Source organism: Carassius carassius, chromosome 30 (genome assembly GCF_963082965.1).
Source record: "Carassius carassius chromosome 30, fCarCar2.1, whole genome shotgun sequence".
Taxonomy (NCBI): domain Eukaryota; kingdom Metazoa; phylum Chordata; class Actinopteri; order Cypriniformes; family Cyprinidae; genus Carassius; species Carassius carassius.
Window position 1 is genome coordinate 5,583,443 of NC_081784.1, and position 21,862 is coordinate 5,605,304.

Here is a 21,862-nt window from a genome sequence, read left to right on the forward strand (position 1 = left end):
GCACCCATTCACTGCAGAGCATCCATTGGTGAGCAAATGATTTAATATTCCATTTTCCCAAATCTGTTCTAATGAAGAATACCCTCTACATCTTGGATTGCCTGACATTGAGTACATTTTCAACAAATGTTCATTTTTGTGGTGAACTATTTCTTTAATTAAATATTTCAAATGCATTTGTGATGACGTGATTGAATCACACAAACAACATTCAAAGGTAATCAGAAATGCATTTGACCCCATCGCATTTGTTTTTTAAACACAAATAACCATGCACACAGCTTCAGATTTTTGAGCATGTCTGATATCAGCGGTGCTTGACAAAAATAACAGCAAGCATGTTTGTGCTAAGAATACAGTTCAGGTATATTTAGAAACTAAAGTGTGTAGCCTTTTGTGTTTTTCACTTTTTGTTGATTCATCAACATGAAGTAACACTGATGTAGGAAGGGTCTGTAGTGACAAAAATCATAGAATTTCTTCTCGACGAAATGCCCAGCAGCTGTGACAAAAGTGAGCTCAGCTTCATTATTTATACATCATCAACAACACTTTTTACAGCTCTGTTTATCTTTCACTGATATAAGAAGCTCTCAGTGATATTTTCAAATCTCAACAGGATCCATAGTTTTACTGAATGTTGTCTTAAACTGAATTCAGTTTTGTGCCTGACTGACTACATTGGGTCTAAGCTAAATACTTTAAACTTTCATCTGACACCTGTAGTTTTTTTTCTGCCTTGAGGGAATGAGAGCAAATAACAAAAAGAACAGTATGAGCCACACAATATAGAGACAGACAGTCCTGGCAGATTTATTATGCAGTGAAAAAATAGCCGTTATGCAGGCGGTGGTGACTTTACTGTTTAAAACACCCACTCTCTGCTATGTATTAAAGAGAGAGAGAGAGAGAGTAAAATCAGCTCCTGTTTGGATCTGAAATGACATTCAGCCCGTGGCAGATCAGAATTCATCAGATACACACAACAACTTAACAGCATCCACCTACACAACTGCCAACATATGTTCATGAAGACAAACATTACTTGTGCTGCATTTCAAATTTACTCCATATTTACCTGAATATAAATCCCTCCTTCAAGCTAGATCAAATGGGCTCAATGCTAAAGATTTTTTCTACTGGCCTGATTGGTCCAGAGATTCAAATTATTACTTGCCCTGCCAATATTTTCAGTGGCCCTGCCACAAAAAGTAAAATGGTTGTTTTTATCATTGTTTTTGATCTATGTTATCTTGTATTCTAATAAATAAGCTATTATTAGATTTTTCATAACCACTTGAAATTAGTGGTAACCACTGCATTTTAATTATGAATTAATTATTCAAAAAAAGGAAACCCACACACATGTAGCATGTGCATTTAAATTAGACTATAATTTCCAAATCTGAAGCAAAAACAGAATAGTCTGACTTTAGCTCTGTGAAATTATGCTACATAAAACACCTGTATGAAACCTTAACAGCAGATGGGCTGAATGAGACACAGATACACTCTCTGACAGCAGGAGGCGCTTATGGAACAGCAGCGTTTACTTGGTTACTGCTGCCCACAAAGTGCATATTAGCCATATTAGCACTTCTTTAAATGCAATGTAACAGTGTAAACTTTTCTGAAAAAAGTCAGTTCCCCTAAGAAGCGCATCAAAATTCTATATTTAGGATTTTCTTACTATATTTCACGCATCATGAACAGTGATTTTGCTCTGACTGCTACATTATTCTCTCCTTTTTGCATCCGTCTTCAGTGTCGCTAGCATCTGTTATATGCCATTTACAGACTAAATATACTAACAATGTAATATTTCCACACAAATGACATTTTGAAAAATGATTGCAATTCAGTTTGCATTTAAGCACGGAACAAAGATAGTCTGAAAAAATAAAATAAACATGCCCGGTCGATCAGTGCTTCTCTACACCATTGTATAAATTAAATATAGATTAATCACTGTTATTTTGACACATTTTTGTATGTATTTGTAACAATATAAAAACTTCATAATCATGGGAAAAGGAGGCAGGAACTGGCGGACATTTAAATCAAAACTTTAATAATGAAATAAAACACAAAACAAAAAACAAAAGAAAACCCAGGCCTGGTCCTCTCTTGTCCTTCACTGTCGTAGCTCCTCTTTTATCCTTCCGATCTCCTCTGTGGGACTCAAGACCGGTGAGTGGCACAGGTGTCGCTCATTTCAAAATCACTCCACCGGCCTCGCTCCGTTCCCATGGCTCTCGGCCCCGCCCCACTCGTCACAGTATTTGTCCATTCAAGTGAAAGATGCAGAAAGAACTCGGGGGTCAGGCCTCAGAAAAGCAGCTGTCTGTGCACGCACTTTTCACAAAGAACAAAACGGACGAGTACTAAATAAAGATGTATTTCACGCCTTGATGGAATTCTTTTAATTTGCTTGTATTTTTAATTAGCAAGGCTTAAAAACATATGCAATTGATAAACTTTGTGATGACGCGGCAGCGACAAATCCAACAACTGTCCCGAACATTTTTCACGCTGGCCATCGGGCAGTCCTTATTGTCCAACCCTGGTCTATCATTTCTAATTAGGGGCTACGTATGAATCTGCGCAATATACTGAATATTCACGATAATTTTCCAACAGAAGTAACAATTAACAATTAACATTAAGCACCCAATAAACTATAAAGACTACAACAATAACATAATATGCTTTACAAATGCTTAAATTATACTATTTACATATCATTAATATTAATAATGTAAAATATTATAAAAAACATTAAACAATATGCAAGGGGCTACGACAATAAAACATGATAAGCTTTTAGAATATTTGCACAATATTATTGAATATTATATTATTCTTTTCTTTATAAGTAATAATAATAATAATCATAATAATAATAATGTACATTATTATTATTACATAAAAAATGAAACATTAAGTACCCATTTAACAATATTCAGTAGACTACAACAATACAATATAATAAGCTTTAAGAATATTTGCATTATTTATTGTTATTATTGTTGTTTATACTGAAACATTAAGTACCCATTAAATATGCAATAAACTACAACATTATTTGTTATGAAATATTACTATATTATTATTATTATTATTATTATTATATGTAACAGTGCTTATCATGTTTTATTGTTGTATATTATAATATAAAAATGTTTATATATGATCAGTTTCTTACTTGAGATTGAATGACTGTTAATCTCCAATACATACGTTAATATATGATAATATTTATTAGCTATATCACCCAGCCATACTGTATGTATGATATGGGCAGGTTTTGAGTTTCAGTAGTTTCCTTGCAGGCCATCCACACACATCCCAACAGCACTGATAAAAATGATGTTCTCGATTAACATGAAGATAGAAGCAGTGTGGTCAGAGGCAACACACGTCCCAGCACGCTTACTGATAGCACATGAGTTAATATTATTAATGTGGGAGAGGAAATGTATCACTACCAAACTTGCTCTGACATGACCCGTTCATCTCCCCATAAAACCAGATTCATTCTCATAATACAGGCAGATTTTAAAGGTGGCAAACACTGTCACCCAAACAGTACCATCAGACAAGAAAAATAAACTTTGACTACAATGGCACTTGGAGAATATACCTGCATTTGCACGGTAAAAAAAAAGAAAATAGTTCAAGTTTTACGTTAAATGATCGATTCTGAGAAACTGTGATCCTGTTAACTTCATGGTGTTAATTGCCTCTCACTCACCACCTTTTCATACTTTGTCTTGAACACTATGTCTTGTGGTCCAGAATAGACCTTTGTTCATTCAGGATTGCATGATGGAGCCACACAGGTTTCATGCTTTTAGCAGCATGTCTTCTTCAAGTGCTGTCTCTCTCAGTGAATCATTCCAGAGAAATGACAGACAGCAGAAACCTCAGGGAGAGTGAACGAATACGACTGCAAGGTATTGTCAAAACACAGATGCACTGCAACTAGTATAAACAGCAGTATCCAGGAAACAGAGCAGAGATTTCCATTTCTGCTCTTTCTCCAGAGAAAATGTGCCATCACTTCAAATTTTACAACATTTTCTCAAGGACAATTCAAATTCATTTCAACAGTAAGAAGAACAAAAAAATGCAGTCCGAGTCTGAAAATGAAAGAGGGGTCGGCAAACAGGAATTTGAAAAAGATTCCAAAAAATAGCCTTGACTGTCACTTTTATTGAAAGACAGTGGCAGACGGCAGGTGAACACACATTAAAGGCTGTTTTGTTATTTTGTGGCCTATTCGAAAAACAAAAAGGAACTAATATAGCTGCAAGCAGAAATTAACCAAATCAACAATGGCACATTGTAAGACTAAGCAGATATGTTTCAGTAGACTTGTTCAACTCATCATTATTTAAAACTTTAAAACATTTTAGAACTTCATAACCAAAAGTTACTTGCAAGCAAAACATCTTATTTTCAGGATAATGTGCCCATTACACATACAAAATCTCATGCCAATATGAGCAGTTTGCATATTTGACTTCTACTTTCTATTTTGTGTCTTTAACAGCTAAATCTTTTAAGTTTTTTTTTTTCAAAATTATGTTGAACACCAAAAATCCAGGGGTCCAGGCTTTTGCAATGCTTTATCTCAAAATGATTAGTCAATTTTTAATTCCACAAACATTGTATGAAGAAATAACAAAAAAATACATAAACAGGTTCATACCATAAGTATGAAGGTGTATGATTTACGAGAAGGTTATTCCTGCACAACAGGAGGCTGCAGTTTCAGGACCGCAGCTTTAGGACCCTGGTTTTTTTGTGACAGCGCCACCTACCGTTTATTAGCCTAATTACTACGACGTTAATTCGTGGCCATGATTTCATAAATCCTTGTTGAGTTTTAATGACGAAGTATTATAAGTGAATCTAGCCTGCACATTAATTAAACTTATCAGATGAAAAGAGCATGGTTTATGTAAGGTTTGTAAGATTTACCTGCAGCTTAATGTATTAGTGTGAATACTGGCTTTATAGTCGTTGTTTTACCATATTTATGTATAAAATATCTTTCATAATTAAACTGCATTGACTGCCTAGTTGCAGTATGTGTTAGCCTGTTGTTTTGCCATTGTTTTGCAATGATGAATAAGGCGTTTGGCAATTTTAATAGCTTGTTACAATTTGGCCTAGTCTGCAGGTCTACTCCACATACAGTCCATTGATATCATGTGTTAGTTTCTGTCATGTTTTGCATGGCCAATATGAAGTGATTTTATGGATTTGGTTAGGCTCATTGTAGGACAGATGATTAAAAAAGGCACTAGGGATATTTTCATGATCTCAAAATATTCTAACAAGTAGGATCTCTCTTTTTCAAGATACATATAACAATCCAAAAAGGGAGATCCCTGCCCAAATTGAAGAGATGCACCACATGCTGCAAAGTCTTTCACTTTTCATATATATATATTAGGGGTGTAACGGTACGCAAAAATCACGGTTCGGTACGTACCTCGGTTTTAAAGTCACGGTTTGGTTCATTTTCGGTACAGTAAGGGAAAGAAATGCAAACATTAAACTGCAGGTTGTTTATTGCTATAAACTGTTTTTTTAACAATTTGTTTACACTTTTTTAAAATACTTTTTAATAAAATATATATAAAATAAAAAAGAATAAGAAATAAAATACTGCTGCAAAGTTCTCCACTAAATAAAATACTCTCAGTCTCAAACCAATATCATATAATAAAATATAATGAAAAATATAAATAACTATGATTACAGTGCAGCATTACCAATTCCTCAAATTTCGCTATTGCGTTGGACCGATCGGAATTAAGAGCAAAGGTCTGTTTAAATGCCGACGGGAGCTGCGTTTGAATTACAATCGTATTTTTCCTAGTTGTAGTGATGTTCACACTCGCGTGAAAACCTTAGGCCGGTGACACACTGGCAGGGCTGGACTGGGACAAAAAATCGGCCCGGGCATTTTTGCCCAGACCGGCCCACTATATGATCATAAACACCACCCATCTTTGCACGCCCTTAATTATATGCATACCAACCCCTATTCATTAAAACCACTAATGCCATGTAATGAGTGAGTATAGGAACGAGTGAGAGTTAACAGATGAAATAAGTCAAAATTGTATATTTATTAATACAGTTGAACTATACTCCACAGCGGTGAATCCTAAAACAAGCTATAAGCGGCTCTGGCATAGCAATACCAGTGTTTCTTACAGGATTTGTATTAAAACTATGGTGGTGTGTCCTCGGTCCTTCTAGGGGGTTTCGGGGGCATGCCCCCCCGTGAGAAAATTTTGTGCATTTTAATGTTAAATTCATTAATCTGATGCCCTTTGAGAGTTCAAAATTAAAAGCTCCAACCCATATTCAGTGTGCAAATTAAACAAAGAAAAATTCAAACCTCTTTTAGTTACAGTGTCTATTTACATTACACCTATACATAATAATCATTATAATATTAATCCAATGACAGTAATAGCCATATTTTGTAAAACAAATGCACAAAAAAATAAAGGAAACTTTCTTAATTAGTTGTACCAATTTCTATACTTGAAAGAGATAAGCACATGATCTTTTATTTTGAGCAAACTGCATCAAGCTTTTATTTTGGAGGAAAACATGGTTTACAAACGCCTCTTATTAAATTTCTAGTGAATTGCGGTAATCGTCAACTATGCAGATGTGGAAATAATCTACACTCATGACATGGCCTCAGTGTTTTGAAAGTAGTTATGCTTACCGCAGGCTCTACACTTTCTCATCTCTCTCCTGATCCTCCGTCCTCACTATCATCATCTGCCACAGGAGCTGATGAAGGTCAGAAAACATATATTTTGACACAGTTTACAGTGTCTGCTTTAAGGGCCTGGTTCTATTTTTTCACGCTATTTATCTGCACATTCCTTGCGTTTCTTCTCCATCTTTTTTTACAGATACACACTGACACTGCTGCCGCTCGCTCACTCGTTTAAAGTTGTGATTGGGCCAGCCCAGTGTCAATCAAGAAAAGAGCCAATGGGCCACTGATCTACGTGTTTCATGGGCTGGTCTGTCAGAAAAAAAAAACTAACACTGACTTTGACCAATGCATTACACCGGCACAAACCCAGCGCCGCCAATTAAGCAAAACAAAACAAAACGAATGGGCCGCCGATGTACAAATTTTATGGGCCGTTTAAAAAAAAAAAGTATGAGTATGAGATATCGGCCCAAAAAGCACGTCGGCCCACCGGGCAAATGCCCGGTATGCCCAATGGCCAGTCCAGCCATGCACACTGGCATATTGCACCTGTCAAACATAGTCTATTTTGCCGTCAATACTGTTGATGGTATCCTTTATCAGTAGGCTTTATATTTATGCTCAACATGAAGTATAGATATTGTTGTCGTGAAGACAAGATCCTGGTCTGTCGGCGGTCTCCCTCTATGTCACCTACAAAAGGAGCAGCTGTAGGTGACATAGAGGGAGGCCTCCGACAGACCAGGATCTTGTCTTCACGACAACAATATCTATACTTCATGTTGAGCATAAATATAAAGCCTACTGATAAAGGACACCATCAACAGAATTGACGGCAAAATAGAATATGTTTGACAGGTGCAATATTTGAAAATCGAGAATGATTAATGTATTTTTTAAATGACATTTATATCTGAATATATGTCAACCTATAGACTTTCAAACATCAAAGTGTCATGAATGAATATGTATTTGTGTACAAAATGACATATAAACATATTTTCCTATTCTATTTTGCCTGGAAACGCTTCCAACACGCTTGCGTGTCGCGTGAAAAATAGGCGTCGGATCTATTTCTAGCATGCACGCGTATTCTGCACGGCTCGAGGCGCGCCTGAGACGTGCGTCTCATGCAGGCAGTCTGCAAGCTCTAACCTGTCAACATGGGAGCCGAATTAAAAACGGACACGCCACGCAGCTGAGACGCTTACGCCACGCAGCCAGTGTGTCGCCGGCCTTAGAATCAGCTGCAGGGTGGGATTTGCACTGAACGCGGAGACTTCCGCCACTTAATATGTTCGTTTGGAAACACGAAAATGTACTTATGTTCCGTACACAAAATATTGCATTCGGTCATTCGGTACACACGTGCACCGTACCGAAAGCCCTGTACCGAAACGGTCCGGTACACCCCTAATATATATATATATATATATATATATATATATATATATATATATATATATATATATATATATATATATATATATATATATATATATATATATATATATATATATATATATATATATATATATATATATACACCAGTTGAATATGTTAAACAAATGTTTCTTGTTTATCTCTCTCTGTCTCTCGCTCTCTTTCTCTAGAGTTGAAGCCTACAGCCATTCTATCCATGCAGCAACAGATGGAAAAGGGGTTCACTTCGGTGCTGTTGTGATGTTGTCGCAAAAATGACACACATATATATATATAAATAAACATTCTTGAATCATTCTTGTCTTGTCTTGCCTCTCAACAACTTTTAAAATATTGGCTGTAATTTAGTGACTCCATACGCTGATTCCAACTTTAACTTACCTGATAATGAGCTAATTCACCTTAAGGAGGTTAATCAATATACTGTATAATTCAAGAGACTAAGACTTTTGAGGTTCTTCATTTTTTACAATTGTTCTTCATTTTTTACAATTGTCAGCGCCAGCAAGCGATCACAGATCTGAATTTAGCAGCTGATGATATGACTCGCTAAACATTCTCACGCCGGTGTGATTGTATTAACATTAATAAAATATTAATCGGCTATTTTTTGCCTTTTGGAAGCTGCATTCAACTTGGTTCCCTTCTGTTATAAGTCACACGTACAACAAAGTAATGTCATAGTGGTATCCTGTAATCGAAAGTAGCCCAAGTTATTACCTGTTGAACAGTAGACAGCACGCGGTGTTCATCTAATAAAGATCTTCATCGCTAGCAAATAGCCTTTGCAGATTTGCTTTCAATTCAATGCACTTCCATACCCACGTTTTCAACGCTGCTGATGTTAAACGTTACAACTGAATGAATCACAACTGATTCATGAACCTATTCACTCGTTTGCCAACTGGTATGATCAAGCTTTTCAACAGAGTTGACTCAAAAGAATGAATCATTCGCGAATGAGCATCGCTCATTGCCCAGAGAAAAGTAGACGGCGCGTTTGGAATAAACTGAAGCATTTATAACATCAATTGCATTTTGCATTAAGATAAAGTAATGAGAGGAGTGTCGCCCACAGTAACGAAGTAAAAGTACAGATTTTTTCCAAAATAATTACTCAAGTAAGAGTAAAAGTACCCATCTTTAAACATACTCAAAAAAGTATTAGTTACCCAAAAAATTTACTCAAGTAAATGTAACGAAGTAAATGTTTATAGATTTACAAGATATTTTGACATCTACACATAATATCTCAGTTGGGTGGCTGACTGGAAAAGGCCTCAGAAAATTTATTATTGTTATTTTATTGTTTTTGATGGCCACTGCTAAATTCATGGGGGCCAAAGAAAGTTGAAATGAAAGTGACATTCAGAATTCGTGCTCTGCATTTAACCCATCCAAAGTGCACACACACAGAGCAGTGAACACACACCCGGAGCAGTGGGCAGCCATTTATGCTGCAGCACCCAGGGAGCAGTTGGGGGTTCAATGCCTTGCTCAAGTGCACCTAAGTCATGGTATTGAGGGTGGAGAGAGCACTGTACATGCACTCCCCCCACCTACAATTCCTGCCGGCCCAAGACTCGAACTCACAACCTTTCGATTGTTAGTCCGACTATCTAACCATTAGGCCACGACTTCCCCAGTGGGAAGTGCCTTCACAAATGTTCACAAATGTTCACAAATGTTCATAAATATGCTTCAATGTCTTGTCCGTGTGCTCGTCCCTCAAACTCAAAGCATTATGACTTTTAAGCTTCTTGGATGAAAGTAAATAGACTTTAAATAAGCAAAGCAACAAATAGGTTTGTCATGTCAAACTGCCATGTCTGACTTCTTCCTGATGTGGACAGAGATGACACAACTATATACAAAAACACGCACATGCACAAACTCTACTGTATTTCCATTTATAAATGTAAGAAAACGATAGCGGCTTTTATTGTATACTGTACTTTACTACTCTAAAATACTACTCTTTCTCTTTTGCACCAACTGCAAATGTTTCTCCATTCCAACTGATCACCTGTGATGATATCCAGCCTGAGCATCACAATCTCAGAAACACACACACACACACACACACACAGGCACCACAAGAAGATGAGAACTTCACTGAATTTAAACAATATGATTAACTGAACTTGTCACACCCTCAGGAATTTAGATACAAAAATGGTCCCTGTAAGATGTACATTTGATATTGCATCTGAGAATGTATCACCATGTACACTGATTTTTAGACTGTAACTGAAGCTGTCAGAAATCTTGGACATGGAAATTGATATATATATTAAGGTCAAAAGTCTCATATGCGCACTAAGGCTGCATTTTTAATCCAAAATACAGTAACATTATATATGCAGTGTTGGGGAGTAACTAGTTACATGTAACGGCGTTATGTAATTTAATTACAAAATTATTGTAACTGTAATTAGTTACAGTTACTACGAAAAAATGAGTAATTAAATTACAGTTACTTATGAAATTTTTAACGATTACAAAGGGGATTACATTTGAATATTTACACACATCCACATACAGATTTAACTGATTTCTTTCCCAGATTGCACTGACTATTCTGAGACATACCGCCCTAATAATTTCCGGGATGCGGAAATACAGTCTGATTCGTAGAATCCAGTCATAAAAACGAAATGCCTAACGCGGATGGAATATGCCACATTTTGGATGACTAAATCAAAAGTAGGTCAGCCGATTTTGCCCCACTATTTAATATCATTATTGTATAATTGCCTGCCGAATGTACTAACGCGATCATTTGCGAATCCGCCATTTGATAATTAAATCTCTAATAAGTCATGAATTGTTAGTCATGACTCGCGCGCTCTCCGCACCTCCGCCAAACGGTTTCGATCAGAGTAATCAATGCGAGAGAGAGAGAGAGAGAGAGAGAGAGAGAGAGAGAGAGAGAGAGAGAGAGAGAGAGAGAGAGAGAGAGAGAAAATAGAGTGGAGTGTGGAAGCGCACAGCTGGAGCAGAGAAGCAGAACTACTGTTCAGGGTTTCAGGTCAGTTTTATCTGTAAAGATGCTTTTTTGTCTTTGTTTCTTTATTTAATTAATCAAGCAGCACGTTGCTCATCAGTCATCACTCGAAATACTATATAAAGGACATCATTATTATCTGTTGTAATGTTACAGTAGGAATTTAGCTGAAAAACAATCAGATTTTTTTATAGGTTTAGGGGGAGCTACGGACAGACAACAACACAACCCTTACGAAAATTAACATTTTAATATTTAACTATAAATCCAGAGAAAATGGTTACTATTGTTTAACTGTGATAACCAAACATGTAAAATTATTTTACAAATGTATTTATTTAAAAATAAATACATATCCATTTGCAAAAAAAAACAAAAACAAAACAAGGTTATTTGACTTTTATATAGGCTAATAAAAGCAAGGTTAATTTTTGTAAGGGAAAAATATGACTCGTGTACAGTATTAGGATTTTTCTATAAAGATATTGTAGTATTGTAGAGTATTGTATTGTAAAGTATAGTTTTGTTCAATCTTGAGTATTAAAGTCATGAGAGAGATGGATAACAGGGCAAAATAAAGAGACTGAAGAGAAAAAAGGAAGTGAAGGTGCAGTTCAGGAGGGAACTTTTAATTATTTTGCATGTCCCCAAATTAAAGATTTAAACCTTTTGTTATGTCAGGTCCATACAAAAAAATAATTTTGTCCATGATTTTGTTTGTATGAGTTTGAATTTTCCAGTCAGATTTTTTTTCCCAGTCTGCCCCTCCTGTAAATTAATGGCAAAGACATGGTTTCATTTACTACACATAAGCCTACTGAAGCTCGCAGTGTTTTCAACCTCTGCCGTCTCAATATAGGAGTACACGAGCACATAAACATAATTTCTAGAACTGCTCTGTGTCACTTCATGTGCATTTTACTTATTTTGAGAAAACTATCATCATATCATATACAAAGAGACAGCAGTTTAAAAAAAACCACCAATGTTTCAGGAGTTTATTACACAGAATACGTCACATGCTTATTAGATAAATGTATTTAAGTTGATGTATATGCTTTCATTTATTATTCTATAATTTTCACAAATTTAGAAAAGTAATCAAAAAGTACTCAAAAGTAATTAGTTACATTACTTTAATAAAGTAATTGAAAAAGTTACACTACTATTACATTTTAAACAGGGTAACTTGTAATCTGTAACCTATTACATTTCCAAAGTAACCTTCCCAACACTGTATATATGTAGTAATATTGTGAAATATTATTACAAATTAATTGTTTTCTATTTGAATATACTTTAAAATGTAATTTATTCCAATGATGCAAAGCTGAATTTTCAGTTTGTTTAAACAGTTTCAATGCTAGGGTATGTCAGTGTTTCTCTCATCCATTTGGGTTCAATATTTTTATCAGAGTATTGTGATAAAGAGCCTTGCTCTAGCTTGTCCTGTGAAGTACTGGACCTGCTGTCTCTTACTCTGCTCTGTTGTTTATAGCTGTGAAAGGACAGGACAGCTGTGGGTAAGATCACAGCAAGTCAAAACCACTTTAAGCGCTGACATATATGTGCTGTTTGTCCTCTGCATTCTAATACTCTAAGCCACGACTTCTCCAGAAGCCTTATTTACATGCAGACACCACTGGAATCCAACTACAACAAAAGGTGTGTGTTTGAAAGAAAGAGACAGGGAGAAAGACATAAATAACCACACATGCAGCTATGCAAACACTCGGATGGAAATATAAATAGTTTTTTCTGAGGAAAAGCGTTGTCTGCCACAGCTAAATTTGTAATTCGCAAAAGATTCGAAAATAGTTTGAACGCTTAGAAAATGAAATTAATTTAAATTCAACGAGTCCCACAATTTGTGGTGTCATTCATGTCTCTAGCACAAACAACTACAGCTACATGTAAAAAGTACTCACAGAGTTACATTACATCATGTCCCTTTCTGGTACGATTTGCATATTGTGTGAAAATTACTAGGCTTACATGTTCATTACATTAATTAAAATATGCACAAATAAGGATGTGAAAAATGCACTATATATATATATATATATAACAGTATACACTATATATATATAAACAGTGTCATAATTGCACATTGAATATCTGCAGTGCTAAACAATTTCCCACTAGGCTTCCATAGAACCTGCACTCAGGGCCGTAGCTGGGGTTACCAGTAGGCAGGTTGTACCAGTGGGCCCTGTTTGAAATTGTTTAATTTGTATGTTCATTCTATATATTTGTGCTATTTACACAATGTTTAAGTTTTTGCAATTTGTAGGTGTCCAGGTATAGCACTGCAAAGTCTTCAATGTAAAATAAAATATACAGTCAAACCAAAATTTATTCAGACACCTTCAACATTTCGTACATTATCACAGTTTATTTTCTGTAGTTTGGAAATTGGTAATAAAATACGACAAGAACTAAGAGTTAAACTGTCAGAACCAATTAATCTTGACAATGTCAGATAACTTTGATAGAAAGATATGTAATGGATTACAATCAACCAAAACTGTTAGCATGACAATATTTACACAACTATCAATACTTTGTTGACCAATTACAATGCAATGCTTAATTTTGTTCAGCCTGTGTTGTAAAAAGTTTGCATTAGAAATTAAAGAAAAAAACAAAACATGGTCAGGTCAAAGTGTCTGAATAATTTTTGGGTTTTAGTACAAATTTCACATGTAGTATACAGTATGAAGAATTTTGGGGTATAACATGTTTGCTTTATTTTGTTATACTCACTTACATAAATGACCTAGTGTCCTGCACCCACTAGTAAAACAATATAAACAATTGTCTCTGGTGTCTGAATAATTTTTGGTTTGACTGTGGGTTAATTCTTGTTAAAACTACAACGTAATTCAGTCAAGAGCAGTGAGTGAATTTCTTTCTTTCATTTTCTTGGACTAACATTAAAGACACCGACAGTAGATAGTAAATAAGGTGCGGTCACTTTAAGATACAATGCATCCATTATAATGATACACATCCGATTTCTTTCTCAACTGTTTTCTTTCACTTAAGACTAGGGCTGTGCAATTTTAAATTTGCAATTTTAAAAGTCAAGCTTGAGCTCAATATTGTCAATAATGTGCAGCACAGTACGAGTGTCATTACCCTGCTGGAAAAAAAAAAGAGGAAAAAAAAATTCTTAGAGTTTCCATGAAACAATTATATATATATATTCGCGCCGGGTGGGGAAGAGAGGAGCGAGTATGAGAAGCATTCAGAGACACAGGCTGTGTGTGCAGTCTTCTGAATGGGGAATAGCGAACATGCAATAAGAGATTCTCTTGATATGCATTGTGACGCAGTGACGCAGCTCTTGTAAATTATCTTTTTTGTTCGTTGTCTGTCTTTTCAAAGCTTAAGTTACATAACATTTTTCTTTAGTTTTAATTTGCCTAACCTGACCCTGTAGACGCCATAATCCCACTCTGTCTCTCTCCTGCTTTCCGTGTTTTTTTTTTTTGTTTTTTTTGTTTTTTTTATAATGGTGGCCGTTTACACAGTTGGCTAGAGCAATGCTGATTGGGGAGAACAGAGGTGTGCTCACTCTTTTGGTTAGTAAGACTGTCACTGAAGACTGACAGTCATGCATATGCTCAGAAACAGAGTAATATCGCGTCCACATCGCAGGCTTTTGCGATTAGGAAATCGCAACGTCTCAAATCGCGATTTCGATTTGATTTCGATTAATCCCACAGCCCTACTTAAGACATACACCGCGGGTGCTGAATTGGGGTATTTCACATCTTTTTCTGTTTGTTTAAACAGCTATTTGTATTTGTTCATTCAGGTGCAGGAGGATGCAAACTTTCTGAAGAAGAGCTCGGTTCGGTGTTGCTGTCCATGAGACACAGCGCGCGAGTAGCTTTCCCGCGTCCTGTGTTTAAATGCTTTTAAACTCTTTTGAATGTTTAAATTGGCAAAGTTTAAAAACATGTGAAAATGATAAGCTTTCGTGACGATGCACAGCAGTGGCCCGTCAACTGTCCTGAGTGTCTTTTTAGGCTGGCCTCAGCCAGTTGGAAGAGATCGTCTTATAATCATCACCCCACTAGCGACGGCCCTGACTGCACTACATGAATTGAGGGAAAAGTTGGAATAACTGTCTATTGTAATCAACAACATGATACTGATGATTCAAATATGGAAAATTCCTGTAAATAAACATTAACGGAACTGGTCCCTTAATCCCAGTCCAGCTCACTTCCTGTCCCAGATGCTATCCAGAGACGCAGAGACAGAGAGCAGAAGTGTGCAGGAACACCATTAACACAGCCGGAGGAGGAGAGATAGAGTGGAGGGGAAAGAGGAAGGAGAAAAAGAGCCAAGCAGAGGCGAGAAGAGAATATGCATGAAGGAGATCAATGGTACAAAGGAAAAGTAAATGAAGAGAAGAATGGAATAATAAATAAGAGAAAGGCTTGCAAATAATTCAAAAACCACACCAAGCCTGTGCATATGAGATGATCTGGTTAAAATCTGGTTAAATGTGTTTTTCCCTCACAATTCTGTGTTCATATCTCATAATTAGTTTTTTTCCCCCTTGCAATTCCGAGTTTATATCTCACAATTCAAACTTTTTTCTCGCAAATCTGACTAATTCAAATCAGAACTATGTGATATAAACTGAACTGCAAGATATAAACTCAGAATTCTGACTTTCTTTCTCACTAGTTAATATATCGCAATTTAGACTTTTTTTCCTCTGAATTCTAAGTTTGCATTTCACAATTGCGACTATTTATCTCAAAATTCAGACGTACTTTCTTGCAATTGTGAGTTTATACCTCACAATTCAGACTTTCCTTCTCAGAATTGCGAGTTTTAGCCATATCTTGCAGTTATATAAAAGTTAGAATTGTGAGATAAAATGTCACAATTAACTTTTTATGATTTTATCCGGTGGCAGTCAACATTAATTATGGTTTATTAACTATGGCTATTACAGAATCAGATATAGATTTTTGGAGCAGCTTGGGGCGTTTTATAAATGTGTAAAATCCTAATGAAAATGTTGAAAATTGTTGCCAAAGTGTGCCAACAACATCCTAGAATATCCCAGCACAATTTTCCACTTATTTTTCTGTCTCCTAATATTAATTCAATCCTCATATCTCTCGCAGTCTGGTCTCCTGTCTATCAATGAAATCACAGATTATCATCACAGATGGAGGAGCCGATTCTCTTCAGTCATACTGAGAATAATAATCCTCAAACTGTGCTAATCTATATATGTAAATGAAAAAAAAACATACAAAATGTCCCCTGCTTGAGAATCAAAATCAGGATCATTTTATTTATCATTGTGCTGCGTGTGTACTCACTTCTTACAGTGGCCGTCCTGGTGCAGTTATAAAGAATGGCAAGCTCTCCAAACACCTTTACTGGTCCCATTGTGCACAGCTTCAATCCTTCTTTAGTCACTTCAACTTTTCCCTCTGAAAAAACACACCACAACAGTAAACATCACAGTAAACACTTCTAAACAATATTTAGAGACACACTTAATAATAAGTTCTGTTTAAAACCAGATCATAACTGTCAGAATAATAGTAAATTTCAAGAGACCTGGAAACAATATGTCATCGTCAATTTAATCTAAAAATAAAAAATATATAGAAAATGTTTTAATAAAAAAAATAATAATAATAATATTTAAACTTGAAATTTTTTGTTTTAATTATTAAAAAAAGAAAATTGCAAAATAAAATAAAAACAATGAAGAATATAATAGCTCATGCATGTATATAACAATATATTATCACCAAAAATAATATATTTTTTTTTACTTAAAAAAACTTTGAACAAAAAATGACTATATATTTATATATATATATATATATATATATATATATATATATATTTTTTTTTTTTTTTTTTTTAAATAAAAGTTACAAGTGAAATATATTCACCCTTACAGATGAACACATTTTAAAGTTCATACTAAACAAATAAAGTTTTATATCAAGCATTTTCTTAAAGAACAGTCAGTCGCCTTTAGTGTAACTGTAACATTCAAATACACCTGTCTCTCTCCCTCTCAGAGGTGTCAATGTAGATGGCCTGATATGATACATTGTGAGCAGAATAACAGGAAAGTCAAGCAGCTTTTCAGCAGCTGATCACACAGACAGGTGACAACACAGGTGAATGACCATGTGAGATGAGAGAAAGCAGTGCAGAGAAAAATATTGAAAAGGTGTGAAGGTCATATCAAAGTTGTAGAGGTGAGAGATAGTGAGATATGAGAATGTAAGAGAATGAGAGAAAAGAGAGAGAGCTGATGACCCTTCCCTTATGATGGACTATTTAATTATCATTAATATTCAGCTCTGGCAGAACAGGATTATGGATCAGAATGACTTTCTTGTGGCCTCGACCTAATCAAACCTTTCTCTGCTTTTACTATTATCATGGTTCAAAATTAACTTTTGCCACACTTGCCAATGGCGAATTAATTAAGAAAATTTACAGGCAATAAAAAATCATATTTAACATCTGCAGACAATGGAATTATTTTGATGTTTTAACTTTGCATGCTTATTACAAACAGCACCACTCATTGTGTGATACACAGCATCACATTCAGCATGAACCAGTCTCCATCTGTCTGCGATATTTCTGTTTTAGTGGCTTAATGCGAGAAATATTCTATATATGTAACCACATGGAGTTTTACAGAAAATTTAATAAGGCATTCTAGATGAACTGATAACACCATTTCCTCTGAGATAAACGATGCAACAGATGTTTTCCTGAGTAGACTCTTTATGTCTTTGATTTGAAAAACGCACACCACTTACATCAGAAAGAGTCACAGAAAGAGTCTGTCTACCATTTTTACATTTTAAAAAAAAGCATGTAATGTTGCAGTTCCTAAAAAAAAGTTACCAGCCAGCTGGCAAGTCATCCTGTTTTATTTACTCACCAAAGCCAAATTTTACTCATTTATATATTCTGCACTTTTAATTTTATCCCCTCATTATAACATCTCAAATGATTAATCAAAAGATAACAAATACCAGCCACACAATTTTTCCTCAATTGGGTTTTTTTTTTTTTTTCACTCAAAGTGACAGACTGGTGCCACCACAGAAGTTTCACCTCCTACCAGACAAATGTGAGACGAGGGCTGAAACACAATGCTGAATTGCTGTTAACAAATACCTTATTTCGACTTCCTAGGGAAGTCGTGGCCTAGTGGTTAGAGAGTTTGACTCCTAACCCTATGGTTGTGGGTTTGAATCTTGGGCTGACAATATCATGACTTAAGTGCCCTTGAGCAAGGCACTGAACGCCCAACTGCTCCCTGGGTGCTGCAGCATAAATGGCTGCTCACTGCTGTGTGTGTGCACTTTGGATGGGTTAAATGCAGAGCACGAATTCTGAGTATGGGTCACCATACTTGGCTGAATGTCACGTCACTTTACAGTATGTAACAAAGTTTTTGTGTGCCCCACTGAGTCTAGTGTGCTAGTGATGCAGCAGTAGTCGTCTGACGGGTTGAAACTGAAACTTAAATGACCAGATGGCATGAGGTGAAGCTGATTTTGATGTTAACTTCTGAATAATTAATATAACAAATTGTCATTTCATGAACTGGAACAGCTTACTGAAAGCAGTTTTCTGCCCACAGAATCCTATTGACTGCTGTTGCTACTCCTGTCATGTCCTAAACTATTTACTATTTTACGATTGTAAAAGAGTGACTGGCCATTGAATAAAACAATATTGTATATGAACTATTCCTGTCTTATAGATAACAGAGATTTGTATTATTTAAAATGAAAAACCTTCAATACCAACATGTCAAAAAACAACCAAGCAAATGGGTTCATGTCTAAAACTCAAGCTTATGTTCTTGTCCAACAAAATATTTTACCCAGCATTTTTTAGTGTATGCCGTTTAAATGTTTGGGGTTTATTTATATTTTATTAATACTTCCATTCAGCAAGGATTCAATAAATTGATAAAACTGTAAAAAAAAATAACTAGCAGAACAACTGTTTTCAACATTGATAATAATAAATATTGAACACATTGAGCACATGTATCTTAAAAGTTGCATTTTAAAATATATAAAAAACTAAAAATTTAAAAATAATTTTAAATTGTAATAATAATTAGTTTAGTGTAAGCATGTATACAGGAGAGAAATATGATCATTATACCAAATTCTTTAAGATCATAGTAAAATAAGCGGTTAGAATATGCAAATATCTTCTCGGGTAATGTTAGAGTGTAAGGTAATATTCAAAACAGGCTAAGAATTGATTAAAAAGTGACCCACAACAGGCCATAAAAGTCTGACATAAAACTAGACTGATTATATGAGCCATTAAAGAATTAAATATAAACACAGCTTATTACCATTGCAGGACACGCTCAAACAGGACATTCATAGAGTCATAAAAGTATTTAAGCCTATAAATCTACAGCATGTACATTCATTACAAATACAGGACTGTGAGAATGAACAGGGTCAAAGTTGTAAAGTTCAGCCCAGAGTTTGATCATACTGAAAAGCTGTTGTCGTTTTAATTGTCTCAAATATTTTTTTCCCAAAGCTAATACACCCACCACCACAGCAGGAAGTAATAATGTCCAGTAGCGTGACCTCCAGTTCCTCCTTTGACAGACACAGGAAGCTATGACCCAAAGGGTCAAGGACATTGCTGTGAACAACTGATTACATTTCCCAACATCCGCTAATGTGCTTCTCTGTCAAAGAATGGAAAATTACTTGCAATGCCACACAATACATACACTCACTGACTGACATGTTAAGAGCTGGCAGTGTAAGGCAGGTAACCTTCTGAGTTGCTCATACTGTTTGCTCTGTCATGGTTATTAAGCACTATTGTTGACAGCATCTCTTATTAATGCCCTACAGCCAATAATATTTTACCCATGATTCACAGAGATAAGAAGAGGAAGAGTGAGAGACTGAGACGTTTCCTTGACATAGGCTCTACTAAACAAACATTAATAACTCTGAGACAGATGCTAAGTGATCAAGCAGGCAGGAATGAAATAATGCATGAAATGAAATAAAGATACCGAAAGGCCACCGAAGACAGATATTACATGATGAGAGATTGTCTTGTGTTTACTCTGAAATGGACTCTGCATGCTGTACATCTGAGTAAAACAAAACACTGAGCAGGACATAATGCAGGGGAGACTAGATTTTATCCACTGGGATTTGATTGGACTGAGACAAGATAGTACGCAGTGCTATGATAATATTGGTTTATATAATTTTTTCCTGCTGCTCATGGCTTTGGTTACATCAGAAGAAATTTTTTTTTTTTGTTTTTTGTTTTTTCTCGGAATGCATTAAATTGATCAAAAGTTAAAATAAAGACAATGGCTGCTAAAAATTCAGCTTTGCCATCACAGGAATAAATTACCATATATACCTACTAGGGGTGTAACGCAAGCGTGTTGGAAGCGTTTCCAGGCAAAATAGAATAGGAAAATATGTTTATATGTCAATTTCTACACAAATACATATTAATTCATGACACTTTGATGTTTGAAAGTCTATAGGTTGACATAAATTCAGATATAAATGTAATTTAAAAAATAAATTAATAATTATCGATTTTCAAATATTGCACCTGTCAAACATAGTCTATTTTGCCGTCAATACTGTTGATGGTGTCCTTTATCAGTAGGCTTTATATTTATGCTCAACATGAAGTATAGATATTGTTGTCATGAAGACAAGAGCCTGGTCCGTCGGCGGTCTCCCTGTCACCTACAGCAGCAGGCACGGCACGGTTCTGGTGAAGCAGACCTACAAGCTGGGATGGGTAATGCTGCACTGTAATCATAGTTATTTATTTATATTTTTCATTATATTTTATTATATGATATTATTATATTGGTTTGAGACTGAGAGTATTTTATTTAGTGGAGAACTTTGCAGCATTATTTTATTTCTTATTCTTTTTTTAATTTATATATATTTTATTAAAAAGTATTTAAAAAAAGTGTATAGTAATAAACAACCTGCAGTTTAATGTTTGCATTTCTTTACCTTACTCTCCCGAAAATGAACCGAACCGTGACTTTAAAACCGGGGTACGTACCGAACCGTGATTTTTGCGTACCGTTACACCCCTAGTACCTACATATAAAGATATAGTAAAAAAAAAATAAGTACTGTCATACTTTTCCAATATTTACTATGTATACACTTAAATTATTGAAAATGTTTTTATTGATTTATTTATTTATTGAGCACTCCAAAAATAAGGTATCTGTTCTACTGGGGATCGTCTTTTAGATAAATTCCCACACTAAAAGTTGGTAAAAGGGATTAAAGTGAATCTTTAAAAAAGATTTAAAGAAAAAGAAGCAAGTGAAAAAAAAAGACAACTGGAGACAGAGACGTGAGTTAGGATGTGGGAAGATAAACAAGTGCACACCTGTAGACCAGTGGAATAATTCATGGGACATTGTTCATTAAATTGGTTGACCAAAATTGCAAGACGGGTTCAGTTGTCTGTCATATTAAGTGATCAGAATAAAAAGTAGCCATAACCTTCAACATAGCACAAGGTAAGCCTAAAAGCAACAGAAGTTCTTCTGATATCAATGTCACATAAAA

The 21,862-nt window shown here is 35.3% G+C and overlaps 1 protein-coding gene across 4 annotated transcripts in view; it reads right to left on the reverse strand.

Moving 5' to 3' along the window:
* Positions 1–21,862, reverse strand: part of LOC132110461 (cGMP-dependent protein kinase 1-like) — an 86,939-nt gene that overhangs the window by 28,452 nt on the left and 36,625 nt on the right. For all 4 annotated transcript variants that reach the window (XM_059517089.1, XM_059517087.1, XM_059517088.1 and 1 more), the window contains one exon: positions 16,568–16,681. In XM_059517089.1, coding sequence (XP_059373072.1) covers positions 16,568–16,681 — 114 coding nt within the window. The remainder of the gene's footprint in view (positions 1–16,567; positions 16,682–21,862) is intronic.